General features: G+C 52.5%; 1 protein-coding gene across 10 annotated transcripts in view; it reads left to right on the top strand.

The window, feature by feature from the left end:
• The window catches only part of DNMT3A (DNA methyltransferase 3 alpha), a 132,950-nt gene that overhangs the window by 80,461 nt on the left and 32,245 nt on the right, over positions 1-20,244 (top strand). For 7 of the 10 annotated variants that reach the window (XR_013172325.1, XM_077152297.1, XM_077152296.1 and 4 more), the window contains 3 exons: positions 4,051-4,321; positions 9,605-9,645; positions 10,048-10,194. Coding sequence is in view for 9 of the 10 variants with exons in the window: in XM_077152297.1 (XP_077008412.1) it covers positions 4,051-4,321; positions 9,605-9,645; positions 10,048-10,194 (459 nt within the window). In the remaining variant the exon portion in view is untranslated. The other 3 variants (XM_077152303.1, XM_077152300.1, XM_077152301.1) reach the window with 3 other exon arrangements.

Genomic DNA, 20,244 nt, shown 5'->3' with positions numbered 1-20,244 from the left:
GGGGGGGGGACGGGTTGCTATAGAGAAGCCCTAGGGAGCTGTGCATGGAAGGCAGGAAAAGGTCAGCAAAGCCAGGGGCCCCAGGAGGTGGGGGGCAGGTGTGAAGACCCAGAGTGAGGCATGGGGGGCGGGGGCGGATCAAGCAGTAATCAAATCTGAATACTAGCTTCACAACCCTTCAGCTGCCCCCTGTTCCCACCCCCAAGGGGGGCCCCACCCCAGACCGGCAGGTAATGGACAAAATGAGTGTCCCTGCTGTGCCCTGGAGAGTTCAAGGCAACTGTGAAAGTAAAAGAGTTCTGAACGTTTCCATTTGACATGACACAAAGCTGAGCCTCCCTCTAAGCACGTGAGCAGGATGTCCTTGCTCTCACCCTAGTCTTTCACTGAACGCACTAATTATGAATATTTATCAAGCTCCTGCCAAGTACCTGACTCTAGGCTAAGACTAGCTGGTTAAAGCAAAGTGCCTGCCTTCAAGGAGGGGACTAACTAGTGGTGACAGCTGCACAGAGAGCAGCCAGGTGAGGGGAGGGCACTGGAGTCTGGCTGGATACCCGCCTCCCTGTGGCTTCCAGGCTTTGGTGGAAAGGAGCAAAATGAAAAGATATAGAAGGCACAGTCGGCCTGCGAGCCTTACTTGTCTCTGAGATGCCTGTTTTAGTGTGTGTCCACCTCCTCCAAGAGGTCCTTGACCTGCCCCTTCCTTCCTCACAGCCGTCCCTACAGATGGATTTGACCTTCCCAGCTACACCGGGCCCAGGGAGAGGTGAGGGCCGCTGCTCAGTCAGGGCTGTGCTCTTGGAGGGGAAAATGGAGCAGGGCTGACCTGGGCAGCAGGTGCCCTCCCCAGTCCCAGAGCTTTCATCGACTCCATGCTCAGCCAGAACCAGCGAGGGAAGGTGATGGAGGATGGGGTGGCTGGGAAGGTGGGGGGAAGGGAAGAGAGCTGGCAGGGTCGGGGGTATCTCAGCCCCTGAGCTCAGCCTGGAGCCAGGCGGAGGGCTGCCCTCCCTGCAGCAACCCAGCAGGCCCAGGCCCCCCAGGGCTTTGTTGAGGCCCCTGGAAGATGCTGCTGGACTGGGGTCCTCCAGACAGGACTGGGGGAGGTCCCTTGGGTAGCGTTGGGGGGCTGGGAGCTATGTTGGGCCTCAGAGCAGGCACTCCTATCTGTTATGGAGCTGGCAGTCAACAGGAAGTGAGTCCCGGGGTGAGAGGAGGCCGTGTGCTCCCTGGGCAGGAAGTGAGTGACAGTGGAGCTGTGTCGGGCTGGGAGCAGGGCCTGTGGGTCTCAGAGCCTGCCCCAACTTCAGGTGTCTGGGGCAGCAAGTGGCTGGGGGACAGAAGGACACGGCCATGGTAAGAGACTCCCCTGACCTGGACTTCTCAGCCGGCAGTGGCCAGGCTGGGACCCCACACCCACCTGCCAGGCTGTGTTTTGGGCTTTGGGGTGCCTGGCCCAGCTGGGCCCGGGGTGGGGGTGGCTGTCAGGGCAGGGGTGCATTCAGCTTTCCACCCCACTGGGGAGTGGGCAGTCTGACATTCTCTCCACTCTCGTGACTGGGCCTTGACTGATGCTTTACACTGGGGAGGAGCATTCAGAGCTGGAGGGTGGGCTTAAGTGGGGAGGCAGGAAAGACGCCTGTGAGACCCAGGGAGGGGCGTGGCTAAGTTGATGGACGGGCTCTGCCAGCTGCACTTTTGCTTCTGCATTCGGCCTCCCTGGCTCTGCTGGCTTGGGCCTCAGGCTGATGAGGCCTCTCTTCCTCTCGCTGCAGCCCCCCCCCCCCCATCCCCAACGCTGCAGCATGCACATGTGCAGTCCCCCCGGAGGCCCTCCTTCCTGGACGCAAGGCTGCCCCACCCGCCCCACTCGACCCACCAGAGCCTCCGCCAGCCCTCAGCTGCTCTCCGTGCTCCGGGAGCCCTGTCCAAAGAGGAAGGCCCATCTGGGGGGACTCCAGGTTTTCTCTCCCAGAGCCCTCATCCTATTGGCTGCCTCGGCGGGCTCTTCACCGGACTGCAGTGGGCTCAGCACTCAAGTCCTAGATCCTCAGGGCAGAAAGTGGCTCGGGCAGGCTGGCAGCGCCCTCAAGGTGCCTTCTGGGAGAGGACTTGGCAGTGTCTGTGCCCACTGTCGGGGGACCTGTCCTTTCACCCAGGCAGTCCGCTCCTGGGCTCCATCCCATAGGACACGCACGGGCAGAGCTGACATTTGCTGCCGCACTGTGCCTGGAAGCTGCAGAGAAGCCAGTGCCCCATGCCCGCCATTAGAGGCCTGTCTGTGCTGCGCCCTAGAATGCCGAGCAGCTGTGAAATTAAATAGGATGGGGCAGATCCATGTGCACTGGCGTGGAGAGGGGCCCACCTTCACTTAAGTGAAAAAACTAGTTGCAGAGGGTGGTAGAATTCTCGTCTGCCATGCGGGAGACCTGGATTTGATTCCCAGTCCATGTACTTCCCAACACGCAAACAAACAAACACATTCAACAAATGGTGCTGCAATAACAGGATACTCACATGGAAAAATAATGAAGTGTGACCCCACCATACAGCATACAGAAACAAAACAAAACAAACAAGTTGCAAACTATTATGAGTAGTATGATAGCATTAAAAAAAAAAGCATCAGATGTGTGTATGAACACATGTGTTGTAGATGCACAAAAAACAGTCTAGAAGGATCCTCAGCTAACTATTAATAAAGGTTTACCTTTGGAGGGTGATTCGTGAGGTTGAAATTTGAAACAGGTGCTTAGCCTTTTAAAGCTACTCACTTTTGTGTTGCTTGGATTTTTATTATAAGATCTGTATCTTTTATAAATATAAAGAGGAGGACAGAATCCTCCATTGGTCTAGCCTAGTTGTCACAACTTACAAGAGGGGAAACCGAGGTGCTCTCTTGGGAGCAGTGCCTTATCCCAGGTCACGGGCTGAAAAGACAGTTATAGAGGGGCAGGGACTCTGCAAATGGAGCTGGCAGGGAGGACGTGCTGGGCGCAGCCTGGAGATGGCCCTGAGAGCACAGGGGACTTCTCGCTTCTTTCTGGCCAAGCTGGCTGCTCCATTCTTTCTGAGGTGTCCAGACTGGGGACAAAGCTCTGGCAACTAGCGAGCACATGGGGTGTGAGACCCACTGCACTTGCTCTGTCCTCCCAACACCTGTAACCTCCAGGAGGTCACACAGATCTCTGAAAGCCTCTGTGTCCTCACCTGCTTCCCAGGGAGATTGGGAGGCCCCCCAGGGCCAAGGGGCGTGGAGACTTTGCCCATGTGCACTGACACATGTGAAGTTCGGTTTTGAAGGACTCTATTTTTATTACCTGGAACCCTACTGTGTTCAGTTCTCAGACTCGGGACCTAGGGGATAAAGCAGTTAATCTCCTTTTTGAGGGGGAGGTGTGGGGCCAGCACTAAGAGGGCTTGCCACAGGGACTGCAGATGCTTGCAGGCGTCTGGGAGCCTGGGAGAACCCGGGGGCCAGAGCCGAGGGAAGGAGCCCCACGCAATGCTGCTCTGGGAGCCGCACTTTGACCCTGGTGCTTTATTCTGAAGTCTGTTTATGACTGTTTGGATCCGGCCTCAAGAGAAATGATTTCTGATCATGAAATGAGACCTGTGCAGCGTTACAAGAATTGATCTGGCCACACTGGATCTCCTGAGGAGGGCTCCTGAGTTGAATCATGGCTAGCAGGAGAAGCACTTGTTCTCAAGCAGGGGCAGCCTCCTGGGTGGCAGAGGAGACTTGGAAGCCGTGCAGCCCCCATCGGGGATGGGGTGGGGGGACTGGTGCGTGGGTCCAGACCCTGCCTGGACTCTTTTCCTGTTTCTTAGCTGGAACCCACAGCCCCTGTCTCCAGGGGTCAGGCCCACGATACCCCTGGAATCCGTGAGTGTGTTTGCTTGCATGAGCATGCTTATATGAACACAGTTCTTAGGACAGAGGATGCATAACTTTCACCAGAATTTCATTCAGAGGGGTCACTGACCCCAGAAAGGCTGTGGCTGCCGGTCTCATCCCCCCGCGTGTGTCTTTCTTCATCTTTCCAGGTGGAAAGCAGTGACACGCCAAAGGACCCTGCAGTAGCCTCCAAGTCCCTGTCCATGGCCCAGGACTCAAGCTCCTCAGAGCTCTTACCCAACGGGGACTTAGAAAAGCGGAGTGAGCCCCAGCCAGAAGAAGGGAGCCCTGCTGGGGGGCAGAAGGGCGGGGCCCCAGCAGAGGGAGAGGGTGCAGCCGAGACCCCGCCTGAAGCTTCCAGAGCAGTGGAGAATGGCTGCTGCACTCCCAAGGATGGTCGAAGAGCATCTGCAGAAGAGGGTGAGTCCCTGGCACAAGGGATGGCCTCCTCTGGGCCTGCCTGGAAGCCCCTGAGGGTTAGAGACCCGGGACCAGGCAGACCCCCAGAGGAGCTGGAGGGGTGGACTGGGATGTGCCAGGGCTGTGCCCTGGGGGCTGCTGGCTGATGCAGCCTGCACATGTGTTTTATTTGGCCCACATCATGTTTCGAATGTTTTAAAAATTATTTGCCAACACCAGAAAATCAAGAAATTTTGCATAAAAATCTGGAGTTTTGGCTGCTTATGGGGGAAAAAAAAAAGCTAGTCCTGGCAACAGAGGATTTGCATAATGCCAGTGGTGGCTGGATTGGGGTGACGGGGTTCCCCCTGAGGCTGAGTGGGCACCCAGGTTTGCCTCAGTGCCTGCCTGTCCTGGTTTCTCCTCATAAGCCACGGTTCCGGGGATCTCGATTTTATAGCCTTTGGCCCAGGCTCTGGGGGGCAGCAGATGCGTCATGGGTGTCCAGTTAGCCTCCCCCAGTGCACAGTCCCGACCCCGCTCTGTGTTGGTTGACTTGACGGGAAGTGTGATAAAGGTGGGTAGGGGGAAGGAGGTCTGCAGAAGCCCTGGGTTCGGGGGCTTGGGTGGACAGCAGGATGTCTGTGCACCGCCCAGCCCAAGCTGCTTCTTTCGGGGACGTTTTGGCTCAGCCTGGAGTCCTGGAAAGTGGCCCACTTTTCCCTTTCAGGTTAAGCCAGCTATCTCAGGGCCAAGCTAGCTGTAAACATGTTAGTAATAAGGACAACTAGCATTTGTATGGGGCTTCACAGTTTACAAAGCGCTTTCTCATACATTATCACATTTGATCCTCCCAGGGCCCTGCCAGGTTGTTTTGCATATGTGCATTTTAATTTTAAAAAGTCTTCCTTCCAAGTGTGTAGGATGGAATGGGTAAATTTGATTAATTGGCATAACTTATTTTGCACGGATCCAAACCTAATATTCAGGCAGGATAGAGAGGATTTTCAAAGATGAGAGTTCTAAACCTGTTGAAAAAACATCTTCTATTCATGCAGTATTCAAAAATATTTATGATGTCCCCACTACGTGTAAAGCACTTTCTGAACCACTGTGCATTGTTTTATTTACTCCTCCAGACAACCTTATTCAAGAGATAGTATCATCTCTTAAAAAAGATATATCATTTTTAAGGTGGAAAACTGGTGCTTAAAGAGACGAAGTAACAGGCAGGCCACAGTGGCTCAGTAGGCAGAGTTCTTGCCTGCCATGCTGGAGACCCAGGTTCGATTCTGGATGCCTGACCATGCAAAAAAAGAAATATATCTATAATAGAGAGAGAGGAAGTGACTTGCTCAAGGCACAAGCCTGTAAGTGGCAGATCTGGGATTCCTGTTTTAGGCTGGCTTCTTCGTCATGGGCCTTTCCATCTTCTGCTGTTCTGCGATGGGGCTTTGGAACAGGGCCGGTTCCTGAACTCTCCATGCCTTCTAGCCTCACCTTAGCCCCTCCTTGGATGTGTCCTTTGACACTTTGTGCAAGTGTTGGAAGGGGGCCCCACGTGGTGTGAAACCAGGGAGGCGAAGGGAAAAGTCACCATCCCTCCAGCCAGACGGCCAGGTGTTCAAGAGGAGAGCCTGCCAACCAGGCAGCCCTGACAGGTGCCTGGAAGCCCCCCACGATCACTACCCCCTGCTCCCCAGAGCCCACAGGCCTTCCTACACCCCTCCCCGCCCCCCACCTGGAGCCTCTTTGCCAAGGCTGCTTCTGAGCCTGGAAGTTTTGCTTTCGGTTTAGGATTTTACTGTCTCCATTTTTAGTTGTTCCCAGGAGCTGCTCCTGCAGTCAGTCAAGAGATGTTTAATAATAAACACCCATTTCAAGCATGCCAGATACCAGGGAAACCATCCTGAATAAAAATCCGGTTCCTGCCCTCAGGGACCTCCCAGTCTTCTGGAGAGACAAACAATAATCAGAATCCACACTTAGAAAGGTGCGATTATACACAGAGATGGCGGTTCTAAAGGAAGACAATCACAGTTCTATGAGAAACTTGAATAAAGGAACCTGAGCTGGCCTGGGCCCTTGTGCCTAAACCAAAGGCTGAGCCACGGGGGGAGGGGGGAGTTGGTGAAGGGCAAGGGTGAGGACAGATATGGAAACTCTCAGAAGGGAGGGAGCAGGACGCCCAGGGGGCTGGAGTGGAGAGATGGGGGAGCAGGGTGCCCACAGGGCCGGTGAAAATGCTCAAAATCTCCTAGATCTCCAAAATTTGACCTTGGAGCACGCCATCTGGCCCCAGCTCTCCAGGACCTTGAGCTCCTGGCTGGATCAGAGCTGGTGGGCTCCCCCCTGAGCTGCTAGGCTGCTGAGATCCACTGCGGTTTCATCCAGGGCAGGAGGCTTCAGTTGGGGCCCTAAGCTGAGCTCCCAGGAGGAGGGGACCTGGCCGGGGGCTCCTTTCACCTCGGCACTCGCCAGGTCTCTCTCCCTTTCAGTAGCTCCGAGGTTGCCTGACAGAGGCCTGGGCACCTTCCTCCACTGTGGTGAGACCCTGACAGTACAGCCAGGAGAAGGGATCAGGAGCAGGGGAGCAGCGAGCAAGGAGGAAGCGCACCAGCCGCAGGCAGGCAGCCTGGGGCTGGGGACTGTCCTGGCCGTGAGGTGATAACAGTAAGGGGCTGTGTGGCTTTCCTTTTCTCCCCAACTCAAAGTGGGGTCTTAGCAGAAAGACAATCTCAGGCAGCCCAGAGGTACTGAATCAGAATCTGCCTTTTAAAGAGACTCCAGAGATTTCTCTTCATGTTAAAGTTTGAGAAGTCTCCTGATCATGTGAGAAAGACTCATCATAGCCCTATTTTCCAGCTGGGGAAACTGAGGGTTCAGAGGCTGGTGATTTATATAACTAGCAGAAGCCCCCATGAGGGCATAAAGCTCCCTCTGCCCGCATGGGCCCAGCCATGCAGGTCTGGGTTCCGTGGGGAGAGCTGGGGATGCCTGTCCCAGCACCCTCAGGCGCCCAGGTGCGGTGTCCCTGGTCTCCAAGCCCCAGGACCTGAGACGCCCTGGGGCCGTGTCCATGCCCGGACTCGGGCCAGGTGCTCATGGACTTGAACAGGCGCCCCATGGCTCTGAGGAGTTTGTTTTGCCTGGCTGGAAAGAGAGTGTGTATGTGTGTGTCTGTGTGTGCACACGTGACCGGTCACTCAGGTGGGCATGCGCAGTCTGTCGGGAAGAAAATTCCAGAAAGAAGCAAGTTGGAAACTGCATGAGAAAATCTAGTTCTGTTTTGGGGGACATGAGGACCCAGGAAAGCGGGACATTAGGAATGAGGCATGTGAAGAGAGCTGGCTGGGGAGTCGGGAGCCCCATATCCACTTCCGGCCTTAGTTTTATCAACAAACTTGGGGGCTGGGCGGGTGGACAAGTATGAGGTCATTTCTGCGATACCTATAAGCCCCAAATTTCTTCCAGTCTAATAAATAAGTCATTCCCAATAAACGTGGACGGATGCCAAGGACGGTCCTAGGTGGGCGGCCCGTGAGAGCAGTGGGGGCTGGGAAGGCGCCCTCCCCCTTCCCCCCCGCCCGCTCGCAGCCATGCCACAGGACCCCCTCCGGCCAGCGCAGGGTGCACCCCTGACCTGCCTCCCCAGAGTTGGGAGGGGGAGCCCTGCTCCTGGAGGCACGCGCTGAGGCCAGAGAGCCTGGCTGCACGGTGAGAGGCCCGGAGCTGAAGGAAGGATGGGGGCAGACAGAGAAATTCGGGGCGAGACATGCCTTAAAAGGCCTGCGATGCACAAAGCGTCAGCAAGCACATGGCCCACCCGCGAGCTGTCCTCACCCACGCCGGCCCCAGCACGCGAGCGCGTCCCCACCCACGTGCCCGCCACAGCCAGCCCCTCTGCTCCGTTCCACCACGGGCACGACATGCACGATGACCACAGACTGCGGGGTGCACTGAGAGTGCGTGGGGGCCTCTCCTGCCCTCTCCCCAGTGGTCTGGGCCAGCTGGACCCCAGGCACGGTGGGAAGTCCCCTGTACCCCAGAACAAGGAACACTTGTGCAGTGACAGCCCCAGGCCTTCGGGTGTCTGAGGAATGGTACGGTCTGGTCTCCAGCTTCAGAGTCAGGAGATGGGGGGGGGCGGGTGCCGTCTTTTCTGTTTGGAGCCCTTTGTGTCCCACCCCACTCCCACCCAGTACCACTAGCCTTAGTGACCATCCTGCTTTGGGCCTAAGCTCAAAACTGCTCTGGTCCTCAGAGAAAGGCTTCAGGTGCCCAGCTGAATGCAGGGCTCGAGCAGGGGGCTGGGGACGGCGCGAGTTCCCACCCACAGCCGGTGGTGGGAAGGGTCTCCAAGAGGGCCGGGTGGGAGCTGGGAGCGCAGGGTGCTGCTGCGGGAGGGACTTCTGCCCCCAGTGAGACTTAGTGAATTGTGGCCAGTGGCACGGAGGGAAGAGGAGCAGTCAAACGCTGTGTACCCGAGGCCCCGTTAGGGAAGGGGAACAAAGCACACTTTATTCAGCACCTACTGTATACCCATAGGGACTTCATGTCCACAACACCCTTGTGACTTTAGGACGTTGGTCTACTTTGATTCAGCAAGAAACCGGGCTAGCAGAGGTTCTGGAGGCTGCTCTGAGTTGGAATCCAAACCCGGGTCTTCTACAGTAAAAGGCAGAATGAGGATGGAGGCAGCACCCTTCTATTTTGGACCGTCCTGCTGGGGGAACTTAGAAAACGATCTCCAGCACCTTGGTTTTCCAGATGAGAAAGCTGAGTTCCCTAGAGACAAAGGCACTTCACCAATTCTTGCTTTAACACCCCCACCTCCACCCCCCACCTCCACTCTCTCAGTACACACCCTGGAGTCTGAAAGGCATCTTTGCTTGTACCCCTCTTCCCCCCCTGAAGCTGGGGAGGGCTGCCAAGTCAGGCTCCCTCAGGTCCAGCCCTTCCTGTGCCCCCTCCACCTTCCTGCTCCCTCTACTAGAAAGCAGGCCTGTCGACCACCTGCAGCCGCGGGGTGGGGTTATGTTCAGGCCCCTTTCTTACACCTGAGACAGGGTCAGTGTGCCAGAAATCACTGCCTTGACGCTTCTGTTCCTTCGTGCCTGGGCCTCCATCCCAGCCCCAAATCTTTCCCTACCCATGCCCGGCACGTGGCGGGCCCTCCTGGGTGATGGGCACTAAATGGTTGGGGGACCCCTGCCTCCGTGGCCGGGACCCCAGGCACGAGGCAGGCCTCGGAGCCAGTCTGGAAACTCTGCCAACCCTCCCTTTGCTCTTCCATCTCCACAGGCAAACAGAAGGAGACCAGCATCGAGTCCATGAAAATGGAGGCAAGTGTTCACCTGCCCCCGCCCAGGGGCTCTGGGCATCAGGCTCTAGAAGATTCCCACCGCTCTGCCCCCGTGGCGAGTGTGTGTGAGGGGCGTCTAGGGGTGGTCCCTCCTGCCCCCTGCTTTACCTGTGCCCCTGTGAGCGGGAGAGGAAGTGGCCGTGGAGGTGGGACTCCTCCAGCAAGTGGCCAGCACTCTCCCATCCCCTTGGGGACCATGGTCACGGTTCCCCGTCCCCCACTTCTCAGCACTCACAGGGTTGGCACCTCTGGCCAGGAGCCAGGGTTCCTGCGTCCTGTTCAAGGTGGGTGATCCCTCCGTTTCCCGTTCAAGAGGAAGAAACCCTGTGGCCGGGCTCTCAGTGCCCACTTTAATGCCTGCCTGTCTGTCTCTCTGTCCTAGGGCTCCCGGGGCCGGCTACGGGGTGGCCTGGGCTGGGAGTCCAGCCTCCGCCAGCGGCCCATGCCACGGCTCACCTTCCAAGCAGGGGACCCCTACTACATCAGCAAGCGCAAGCGGGACGAGTGGCTGGCACGCTGGAAAAAGGAGGTGAGGTGCCTTCTGGCCTGGGACCCAGCCCCGTCCTGTGGACCTGGAACACTAGACATTACCTTTGGCACCCTTGGGTCCTTGATTGAGCCTCAGTTTCCCCTGCATGTTAACCCTGCACACTTACAGGTTTCAGCCTGAGTCCTGGCAGTGACTGGTTGGTTTGTTCATTCAAACAAATGTCTATTGAATGCTCGGTGTGTCCCCGGCACTGTATAGGGTCTGGACTCCTCGTGGAGTTGACATTCTGAAGGGGGAGACACAAAGGAAAGATATAAACCAAAATAAACAAGGGGCTGAAAGAGAGGGTAAAAACAGGACAGCTTTAGGTAAGGTGGTTAGCAGAGGCTTCTCGGAGGAGGTGGCATTGAAGTAGAAACCTAAGGGAACAGAGGAGCTGGCGCTTTGAGGAGTGGAGCAAGGAAAAGCAATCCAGGCAGAGGGTGCAAGCAAAGACCAAACTGCCCGGAGTGAAATGAGCAGGTCAGCGCTTACAGATCCTGGCAAAAGCTGGTTTAATTCTGAGTGTACTGGGAAGCCATTGTAGATTTCTCTGCAGGGGAGTGATTTAATATGGTTTGAAGTAGCAGTAATGGAGACACAGCGGTGAAGACAGGTTTGGGCTGTATTACGGAGATGGACTCATGGGTTTGCTGATGGTTGGGGGTCTGGGGGGAGGGCTTGAGCTCACCCCCCAGGGGTCTAGCCTAAACACGTGGATGGAGGGTTGTGCCACTGACCCAGGCGGGGAAGACTTGGGGGAGGCAGGCTCGGGTGGGTGGGCATCACATTGGGTTTGAAATGTTGAGATACTGTAGGGCCCGCGTGGAGGTGGAGCTGCCAGGTCACAGGTGGGTGTGAGGGTGCGGGTCTCCCCGGAGTCCAGTCGGGACTGCAGATGTGAACCCTGGCACTTAAACCCATGGAAACTGACGCCTCTAAGAGGGAGGGGAGGGAGAGGAGGCAGAGTCCTGGGCCTGGCCCACAGAAACGCCAGCATTTACAGGCTGGGGGTGGGGGGCAGGGTATAGGCAGCCAGGTCGGAGAAGGAAAGCTGGAGAAGGGCCCAGGAGGAAAACTAGGGAAGAGTGGAGCTTCCGAGAGGAGAGTGTTTTCCCAAGAGAGGGAGGAGATGGAGTCAATGAGACATGGCCCGCCATGGATGTAGCAACGTGCAAGTAGCTGGTGCTTTCCTCAGAGGAGCCTCTGGGGTGGTAGACAGGAGCCCAGTCTGGGAGGGGCCTCAGCAGCAAAAGGAGTGAGGACGTGAAGATCGAAAGACAAAAGGGACATCAGCCCAGCAAACATGCTGTCTCATAGGTTTGATCAGTAGAGCTGGGGTACAAAGAGAAGGGGGTGCTGGCCCACCAGCCATGAGGGGAGAGGGAACTGACGGTGGCTGCCACCTGGGGCCTTTCACATTTGCTCCATTTAATCTTTACCCCTGGCCTTATATAAAGGAAAGCATAGGCCCCCTTTCATTGCGTGAGAAGCTTGCTCTAGAGAGAGCCGATTGTTTCCAATTCCTTCGAGATCCAGGAAAGCAGAAATTGCTCTCCTGGAAGAGCCTGGAGAGGGGACATCCTGTCCAGGATCTGCAGAAGAGAGGCCCTTAGCTCTGAGTTCTCTTAAGGTGGAAATTCAGAAACTGGGATTCTTCTCTCCGGCAGTGTAGTTGCCCCCTGCCCTGCCCCACACACCATGGAAGCAGGGTAGAGGGGCTTTTGCTTTGCTCCGTCTCTGCTTTCCCTTAGCCTTGGGGACAAATGTTTAGACATAATGACTTTTTTTAGGTTATCTTTTAGTTTTTGGTTTTTAGAAAATTTTATTGTGATAAAATACATTACATAAGATTTGCCATTTTAACCAATTTCAGAGTACAATTTAGTGGCATTGATCACACTCACAGTGTTGTGCTCTCACCGCCACCATCCATTGCCAAGACTTCCATCATCCAAACCAGAAACTCTGTCCCACAACGTCAGGACTTTTAGACCTGGAAGTCCCATGATTATCAAACTGTGTTCCCTCATGAGAGCAGTATAGAGGCCTGGGCTTGGCTACAGTTTTAAATTGGGGGGGGTGGAGGGGGTGGGGAAGGGCTGTGTCTTTTCTGAGTTCACAGGAAAAATTAAGATAATAGACACATTATCTCAATTTTAAGTTTCTACTAAAATTTAAATGGCTTTTTATTATGATCATTTCCTAACATACCAGATCTAGAGAGAACAGTATAACAAGTTCCTGTGTCCCTCTCACCCAGCTTCCACAGTCATCAAAAGCTGTTGTAGTAAATTCCTTTGGCAACTGCTTCCCCACCCCCAGCCCATAAATGCAGCCAATGAGCCTTCACAGGAAAACTTAAAAAGTTGGCTTAATTTAAAATATTTCAGGTATGTGTGCCTTGAGATGTGCAGACCTGCAGACGAAATATATTTTCTTCTAGTCAACTTGTTCCTTATTTATCGAATGTAACTGCATAGGCCCATCAAGAATTCCCTGACTGGAGCACAAGTTTTAGAACTACTGAGCCCCGTATTTTTAGACCAGGAGATGGGGACCACAGAGAGTCATGTGGCTAGCCACCAGCTCATATGGCAAATGGGGAACCGGGCTGGGATGGAATTAGAATGTAGGGTTTCTGCTCCTGCGTTGAGGACCAGCCCCTGTTCCACACTCTCACCTCCTGGGTTTTGCCGGGGGGTGGGCAGGTAGCAAGAACATTGGGAAAATACAGGTAGTTTTTAAGACTCCCAAATCCCCTCAGACGAAAGAATAACGGCCACCTCCTCAGGCCTGTCTTCTGAGTGGCTTAACAAGAGTAAAGAAATCCATTTGTCTTTCTCAATTTTACCTACATCCTGTGGTGAATTCTTCTGGAACTGCATCCCTAGGCCTTTCTGACACTGTCCCTTCAGGTTCTTCCCCACCTCCTCCAGCTGCCCCTCAGCGTTGTCCTCTGCGACACCAGCGATGTCTCCAGCTCTCTGCCATCACTCAGACCCATCAACCCCAACATTGTCACACCTCCCTGCCACCCACCCCACCCATCCACCATCCATCCAACCATATCCATTCATCTATTTTCTAAACATCTGAGAGCAAGCTGCACACACTATACTCTTTAAAAACACAATATCCCTACACACAAGGATATTCAGTTATATAACCAATCACCTTAAGTGCAGCCATCAAGTTCAAGAAACCCAGCATTGACACAGAACTCACATTCTACATTCCAACCTCCTCCAGTGTCCCAACAATATCTGCCCATGCGATATTTTTACCGGAGCTCCTTATTTTCTCATGTGGTCTCAGTCAATTGTCTAGAGTCCTTTCCTTTCAACGTATTCTCTTTAGAATCTCTTGTAGGACTTATCTAGTTGTGACAGACTCCCTTAGCTTTTGTTTATCTGGGAATATCTTCATCCCTCCCTCATTTTTGAAAGATAGCTTTGCTGGATATAGAATTCTCGGGTGGCAATTTTTTGCTCTCAACAATTTAAATATATCATCTCACTCACTGCCTTGCCTCTATGGTTTCCAACAAGGAATCAGCACTTAATCTTTTTGAGGTTCCCTTGCATGTGACTTATTGCTTCTCTCTTGTGACTTTCAGAGTTTTCTTTATCTTTGGCATTCAACAGTTTGATTATAACATGGTGTGGGGTTTTTTATATTAAAAAAATATTAATTTGTATTTATCCTTTCTGGAGTTAGTGGAGCATCTTGAATGTATATATTCATGTCTTTTGTTAAATTTGGGAAATTTTCAGTCTATCCTTCTGAATATTCTCTCTGCCCCTTTCTCTCTTCTTTTCAGAAACTTAGAGTACATATATTGGTATACTTAATGGAGTCCAAGGTTCCTCAGGCTCTGTTCATTTTTCTTCACTCTTCCTTCTTTCTGCTTCTCAAACTGGATGATTTCAGTTGCCTTAAATTCAACTTCACTAATTCTTTCCTTTGCCAGGTCCAATCTGCTGTTGAAACCCTCTAGGGAGATTTTAATTTCTGTTACTATGATTTTCAGCTCTGTTTGGTTTCTTTTTATAATTTCCATTTCTTTATTGATATTCAGTTTGTATTCATCTACTATTTTTGTGATTTCCTTTAGTCCCTTGTCCATGTTTTCCTTTAGCTTTTTGAGCATATTTAGGACCGTTTGTTTTTTGTTTTTTTTTACATGGGCAGGCACCGGGAATCGAACCCGAGTCCTCAGGCTTGGCAGACAAGCATTCTTACCTGCTGAGCCACCGTGGCCCACTCAGGACCATTTTTTTTTTTAAGTCTTTGTTTGGCATGCTCCAGGTGGGATCCTTCTCATTGATGGTTTCTAATGCTTTAATCTTCTCCTTTGCATGGGCCATTACTCCCTGTTTCTTTGTACATTCTGTAGTCTTTTATTGAAAACTGAACATTTCAATGTTTTAATTTGCTGTTGCTGTAAGTTGGACTTTGGGGCATTTATTCCTTCAGCATGTATCCAGCTAGTGTGATGAGATTTCCTTGAATACCAGGAGTTAATGATAAAAGAAAAAGGGTGAGGGGATGGACCTACACCTTTCTTAGTCTTTGTAGATTAGCCTGGGGGGTGGGGTGCTCTCCTGCAGGGTTATCTGTACAGTGAGTTAGAGAATAACTCCAGGCCAAAGGGAAGGGGTCTCCCTGGTCCTGCACAGGCCTCTTGTTTTGGGCTTGTGCTTGTGGCACTCTGCCAGTTTTGATCCATTTAACACTTACATGCTTCTATGGATTCAGTCACCACTAAATGACACTGTCCCTCCTGATGAACCACTGAGGCTTTAGTCCCACATTCCTAGCTACTTCCCAGCAGTGTCACTAGAAGGCCCAGCCAGCAAATCCTAACCTCAGAATATGACACCTGCTTACTTTTCCTGCTGGTCCCCATTCCCAGGCCCTCAGCATGTGTTCTGCCTCCAACCTCTTCATCACTTCCCCGAACACCCTCTAGAAGTTGATGCATGGAACCGATGCTGAGACCCTTCCCTGTCCCCATGCCGTGGAAGGTACTGGATACCGGGAGAAGAGGTTCCTGGTTATCCTGTGGTGGGATGGGGCCCAGGACACCTGCAGAAGAGAATGACCCTGAGCAGGGCTTAGGTTGATTCTGCTGGGTTCATCCAGCCACCAGCAAGAGGTGGCTTTTGGCTTTTAAAGGATGAATGGAATTGAGGGTAGGCGAGGAAGGGCATTTGAGAAACAGGTACAACATGTGCAGAGGTTCAGAGTCACGAGAGAGATGACCTTTCAGGAATGGGAGTTTGCTGTGGGCAGAGAGTGCCTGGGCAGAGAGCAGCAGGCAGTGTGCTCAGGAAGGCAGAATGGGCCCAGGTTGTGGAGAAGGGCTTGTGTGCCCTGCTGCGGGGCTTCAGCCAGATCCTAGCCTGCCTCTGCCCCCGCCCCTCTCCCCTAGCCACATGGCCACCTTGGGCAAAGCCAGGTCCTTCTTCTCTCAACATGTGCCCACCTAATTTCTCCCCCCACCCCCCACCCGGCTGTCCTATCAGCCAGTCCATACTTATTTTTTAAAAGGTATTTATTATTTTGTAATGGAATTTTATGAAGATATGTATTCATACACCACACCTCGTTCCATCGAGGTTCATGCTTTACTTCTTTGTCTATCCAAGATCGCCTCCCTCCCCAGGCTTGTTACCTCCACCCCAAAAAAATTATTTTTAAAGACTTAAAAGGTAAAATTTAAAATAAATGGATGAGGAAAAGTAGACATTTCCTCCTTCGCTGAGGCTGAAATGGGAATCCCTGGTGTTGTCTTGGGCCTGTCCTGTCTCCTGTTGCCTTCCCCTGTTGTCTAGTCCTTTGAAGGATTCAGCTCTGCCTTAAGGCCCTGCTCTGGGGTTGCAGTGGCCCTGCCTCGTCTCTCCTGTAATGTCACAACTCCTCTGGCTCTTTCTCAAGGCTTCCACCTGCTCTGTGACCTCTACCACTGGCCTGCCCCACATCACCATTCTCAGATGGGAAGGCCCCCTACAGAGGACCAGGCCCCCCTTCATATTTGCCATGCGCCTGCTGCCTCTGCCTTTTGCTTCGCTCTGCTTTCCTCTGTCCGTTCTTCAGGTCTGAGCCCAGGAGCTGCTACCAGCTCCACAGAGCCTTCTCCAGTCCCCGCCGACCCCTGCCCTCCCTGACCCCACTGCTGAGATTGTTGGATTTAGACTCAGTTGTATTTCGTGGTATATTTCTCACTTAGTAGTTCTTCCATTTTACCCATGCCTTCTCCATCACTTCCTGGTGTGGGCAGGGAGGACAGCTCCGTGAATACCTGTTAGTGGGCTCAGTGGCTGGGAGGGTGGTGTGTGTGGGCCTCTTTTACTCAGGGGGTTGGGGCCCTTGGCCTTCCCCCCTGACTGGGCCCAGGCCCTTGGCTTCCAGGTGGGTTTTTCAGGGGTGCTAACAGGAGTTCCTGGAGAGCTGTATGGGGCCGGTGGGCCAGGGGACTGTGGTGGACAGGCTCCCAGCGTCTCAGGCGGTGCCAAGTCTTCTCCCCAGAGTTGGCTGAGGCCCAGGTGGTGGGGATGCAGAGGTGAGCTCCTCCTGCAAGAGGGGGGCAATTCCTGGGCTCCCCTCACTTGACACCACGTCCTAATAACTGTCAGAACGACACAGAGGCTGCGGGAGCCTTTTAGCTTGCGGAGGGGCTTCTCCCCTGTGTCACGTCACTGGCCATAACCATATCTCTGGGGGGCAGAGTGGGGGCAGAGACCAGGGTTGAGTGGCCAGTGGAGTCCTTTTAACCAAAGGGGCTTGCCAGTTCCCGGTTTGTGCATCACTACCTACTGCTTTAGTTTTCAGTGTCTGCCTCTTGCTGTTACGGCTCTCTCGTTAAGCGCTCCAGCACAGCTAGATTCGAAATTACTTCAAGGCACCGTGTCCCACTGTTGTAGGATCTGGTCGCTTTCCTGGCTCCCATCCTGACATGCCCTTATATAGATTAGATGCTTAATAAAATATTAAAGAGTGATGATGATACAAGGCCTGGGGCCCAAATATCATGGTTAGTCGCCCCCCCCCACACACACACAGACCCAGCCCCCCAGGCTGCCCAGCAAAGCCAGTAGGAAGTGAGGCTCCTGAAGGGTGGGTGCCCTTTACTGTTGCAGAGCAAGTTCACATCCTGACTCCACGTGCAGGTTGTGGCCCTCGGGCATCACTTAACCCCAGCCCCAGCCTCTCCTGGGCTCTGGGCTCCTTGACAGCAGCACTCCCCAATGCCTGCTCCCCAGCCCCGGCTTGTTAAGCACAAGCTTTCTGGGCACCTCTGTTCCCTAGGGCTGGCATCCAGGAAGTTTGCTGGAGGAATAAATCATTCTAATCTCTGAGAGTGGTGTGGATTAATAAAGTAATATAACATTTAGCACAGAGCTAACATAGTAGCAGCTGAATACTTTCAAAAATATACTTTATGTTAATATTAAACACATTCTCATAAAAAATCCCCCTCCCCTCATTCTAATTCCTTCTCAAAGGAGGTACCTGATATTATCGATTTGGTGTATAAATGTCTTGATTTTTCGAATGCGTCTGCACGTGTGTGTAAATACATACTTTTGCTTCATAGCTGCTTTTTTTTTTCTTTTCCGTATTTTACATAAATGAAATCACACTGTAGTTTTGTTTTACAGCTTGGTTTTTCACTTACAATAAATAAGTCTTAGCAATCTAGCCACGTAATTACTATCACAGTCCACCATATGGATTAAAGCATTGTCATGTTGGTCGGCATTTATGTTGTTTACAGTATTTTACTGCGTAAACATATACAGCAGTGAACAGCATTGGTTGTGCTCCTTAGTGCATCTGTTTCTCTAAGATAGATACCTAGAAAGAGAAATGTTGGTTTTGTAAAATTTTACAAAATCCGCCAGATCACTCTCCAGAAAAGGTAGCTCCAATTTATGCTCCCCGTGAACAGGCTTGGAGAAGACTTCCACTCTTGCCAAGGCCAATTTCTTGCTAATCTAATGGGTGGGAAAATGGTATTGTGCTATGATTTTCATTGGCGTTTCCCAGACAATAAGTAAGGTTGAACATCGTTTCGTATGTTTATTGGCCATTTGTGCTGCTATTTTTGCGAGCTGAGCAAATGTTGCTTCCCTTGCTTTACAACCCTGTGGTCTCAACACACTGGGCTTTATATCCATCCTGGGAAGAGGGCAGCCTGTGACTGCTCTAGGGTCAGCCCCTGCTGTGCTGGGTCCCTTTGGTAAGCATCTCTAAGCACCTGGTGAGGAGGGAACCTTGTGCTGGGAGCTTTGGGAAGGAGGAGATGAATAAGGTGTGATCTCCTGGGCTTTGGTCTAGTTCAGGAAACATGGGCAATGACAACACAAAGTAGACCTGCAAGGGCTAGAACCAAATTAATAGCATGTGGGGCGAGCCCTTTCAGGGTATTTGCTTACTTGCCACGTATAAATTAAAGAAAACTTGAACTTTTGCAGGGTGGTGTAAAAAATGACATCGCTCTTCAAAGAGATGGTGGCATGTGGGGCAGGCATAGCAAGAGCTTCAGTGAAAGGCTGGATGCGTTTTAAAGGCAGCTCTGGGACAGCCGGCCATCTGCAGTGACCAGGGCTGGCCTTAGGATGGGTTGTGGACGTAGCAGAGGGACTGCCCGCTGTCCTTTACACGTCTGTGCTCATTGCACACTCAAGTATTCACCCAGCCCAGGGGCTCTTGGAAGGAACCCCGCTTTCTAAAGGTGAGAAAACAAGAGGGAGGGTTGTAGGCATAGCCAAACCTGGGCTAGGGCAAAGGGATTGAACGCCACTGAGCGCCTAAGCAGAGAACATTAACTTTCGCCACAATCCCATTCACTCTAGGAAAGATTTTTCTCCCAAGCTCATGTATCAGTAAGTTATGATCCCCTAGGTAAGTAGGTAGGAGCCACCTGGATACTTCGCTGGTGGGGTCCTGTGGGCAAAATTGGACGCTCAACCTCATGCTGCTTTTGTTTTGCAACCACGCGGTGTTAACTAGAACCCAGTTTTCCTGGTGTTCAGTCTTGGGCTCTCACAGGCTGAGAGTGTGAGATGAGAAGAGGGCGAGCGCCGGCCGCCTCTCCCGCCTGCAGCTGCAGTTGCAGAGCCGCTGCCCTCCTCCTTGGGGGGCTGTGGGTCTCCTGGCCCCGGCCCTGCTGTCTTCTCGTGATCAGCTGTATAACGCCATAAAATTGGATTAAAACAATGTCGGAATGAGATTCAGGAGATCTGGTTTCTGGTCTCAGCTTCTGCCACTGATTAGCTGATCAAATTGAGAAGGTCTTTCTCTTCATTTGTAAATGAGGCTTTCGCTTCCTCATTTGTAATATGACAGAAATAGACCAGACAACCCCAGGGACTTTTGCATTTCATATTTTCTTTTAAAGGGCTGGAATTATGGCCTGGAGTCCCCCTTTCTCTTATACTTACCTTATACATAAATTCTAAACAAAATATCAGAATGGCTTCTCAGACCTCACATGTACCTCCTTCAAAAGATACACATACATATAGCATCCTTTTAAGAATTCAACATTTTTTCTATAAAATTCACCCATTTTGTGCTAGAGCCTAGTTTTCCAATTTCTTCTTTATGACTGTCTCCGTTTCCTCTTCTCCCATTTTATGCAGAGATCAGACAGGTAGGACAAGATGCTCATCTTTAGACACCCACAGGGCATGTGGCTCAGGGTCACCTCTGAAGAGGTACCGCCAAAGTCCACCCCCTCCCCCTCACTCCATCTGACATCTCTGACCCCTGTGGCCCCCCCACCCCTGGCTGACCCCTTTGACCCCCACCCCCACCCCCCATCCCCATCTGATCTCCAGGAGATCAAGCACGTCTTCCCCGGGGCATTTTCTTAGCTCAGGAATTTCCATCCCTGCTTCAGGCCTTGGTTCCCCTCTGCCTGTATCTGCCCCTTTCTGCGTGTTTTCACAGTCATTCATTCATTATTTCAGAGCTGTCAAGCCTTTAGTGAGCAAATACTTTGTGCTCGGTCTTTTAAGAGACATCATATGCCTGAGT

The sequence above is a fragment of the Tamandua tetradactyla genome, chromosome 3 (assembly GCF_023851605.1).
Source record: "Tamandua tetradactyla isolate mTamTet1 chromosome 3, mTamTet1.pri, whole genome shotgun sequence".
Lineage (NCBI taxonomy): Eukaryota > Metazoa > Chordata > Mammalia > Pilosa > Myrmecophagidae > Tamandua > Tamandua tetradactyla.
The sequence above is the reverse complement of the archived record's forward strand: the minus strand, read 5'-3'. Positions and strand labels throughout refer to the sequence as shown.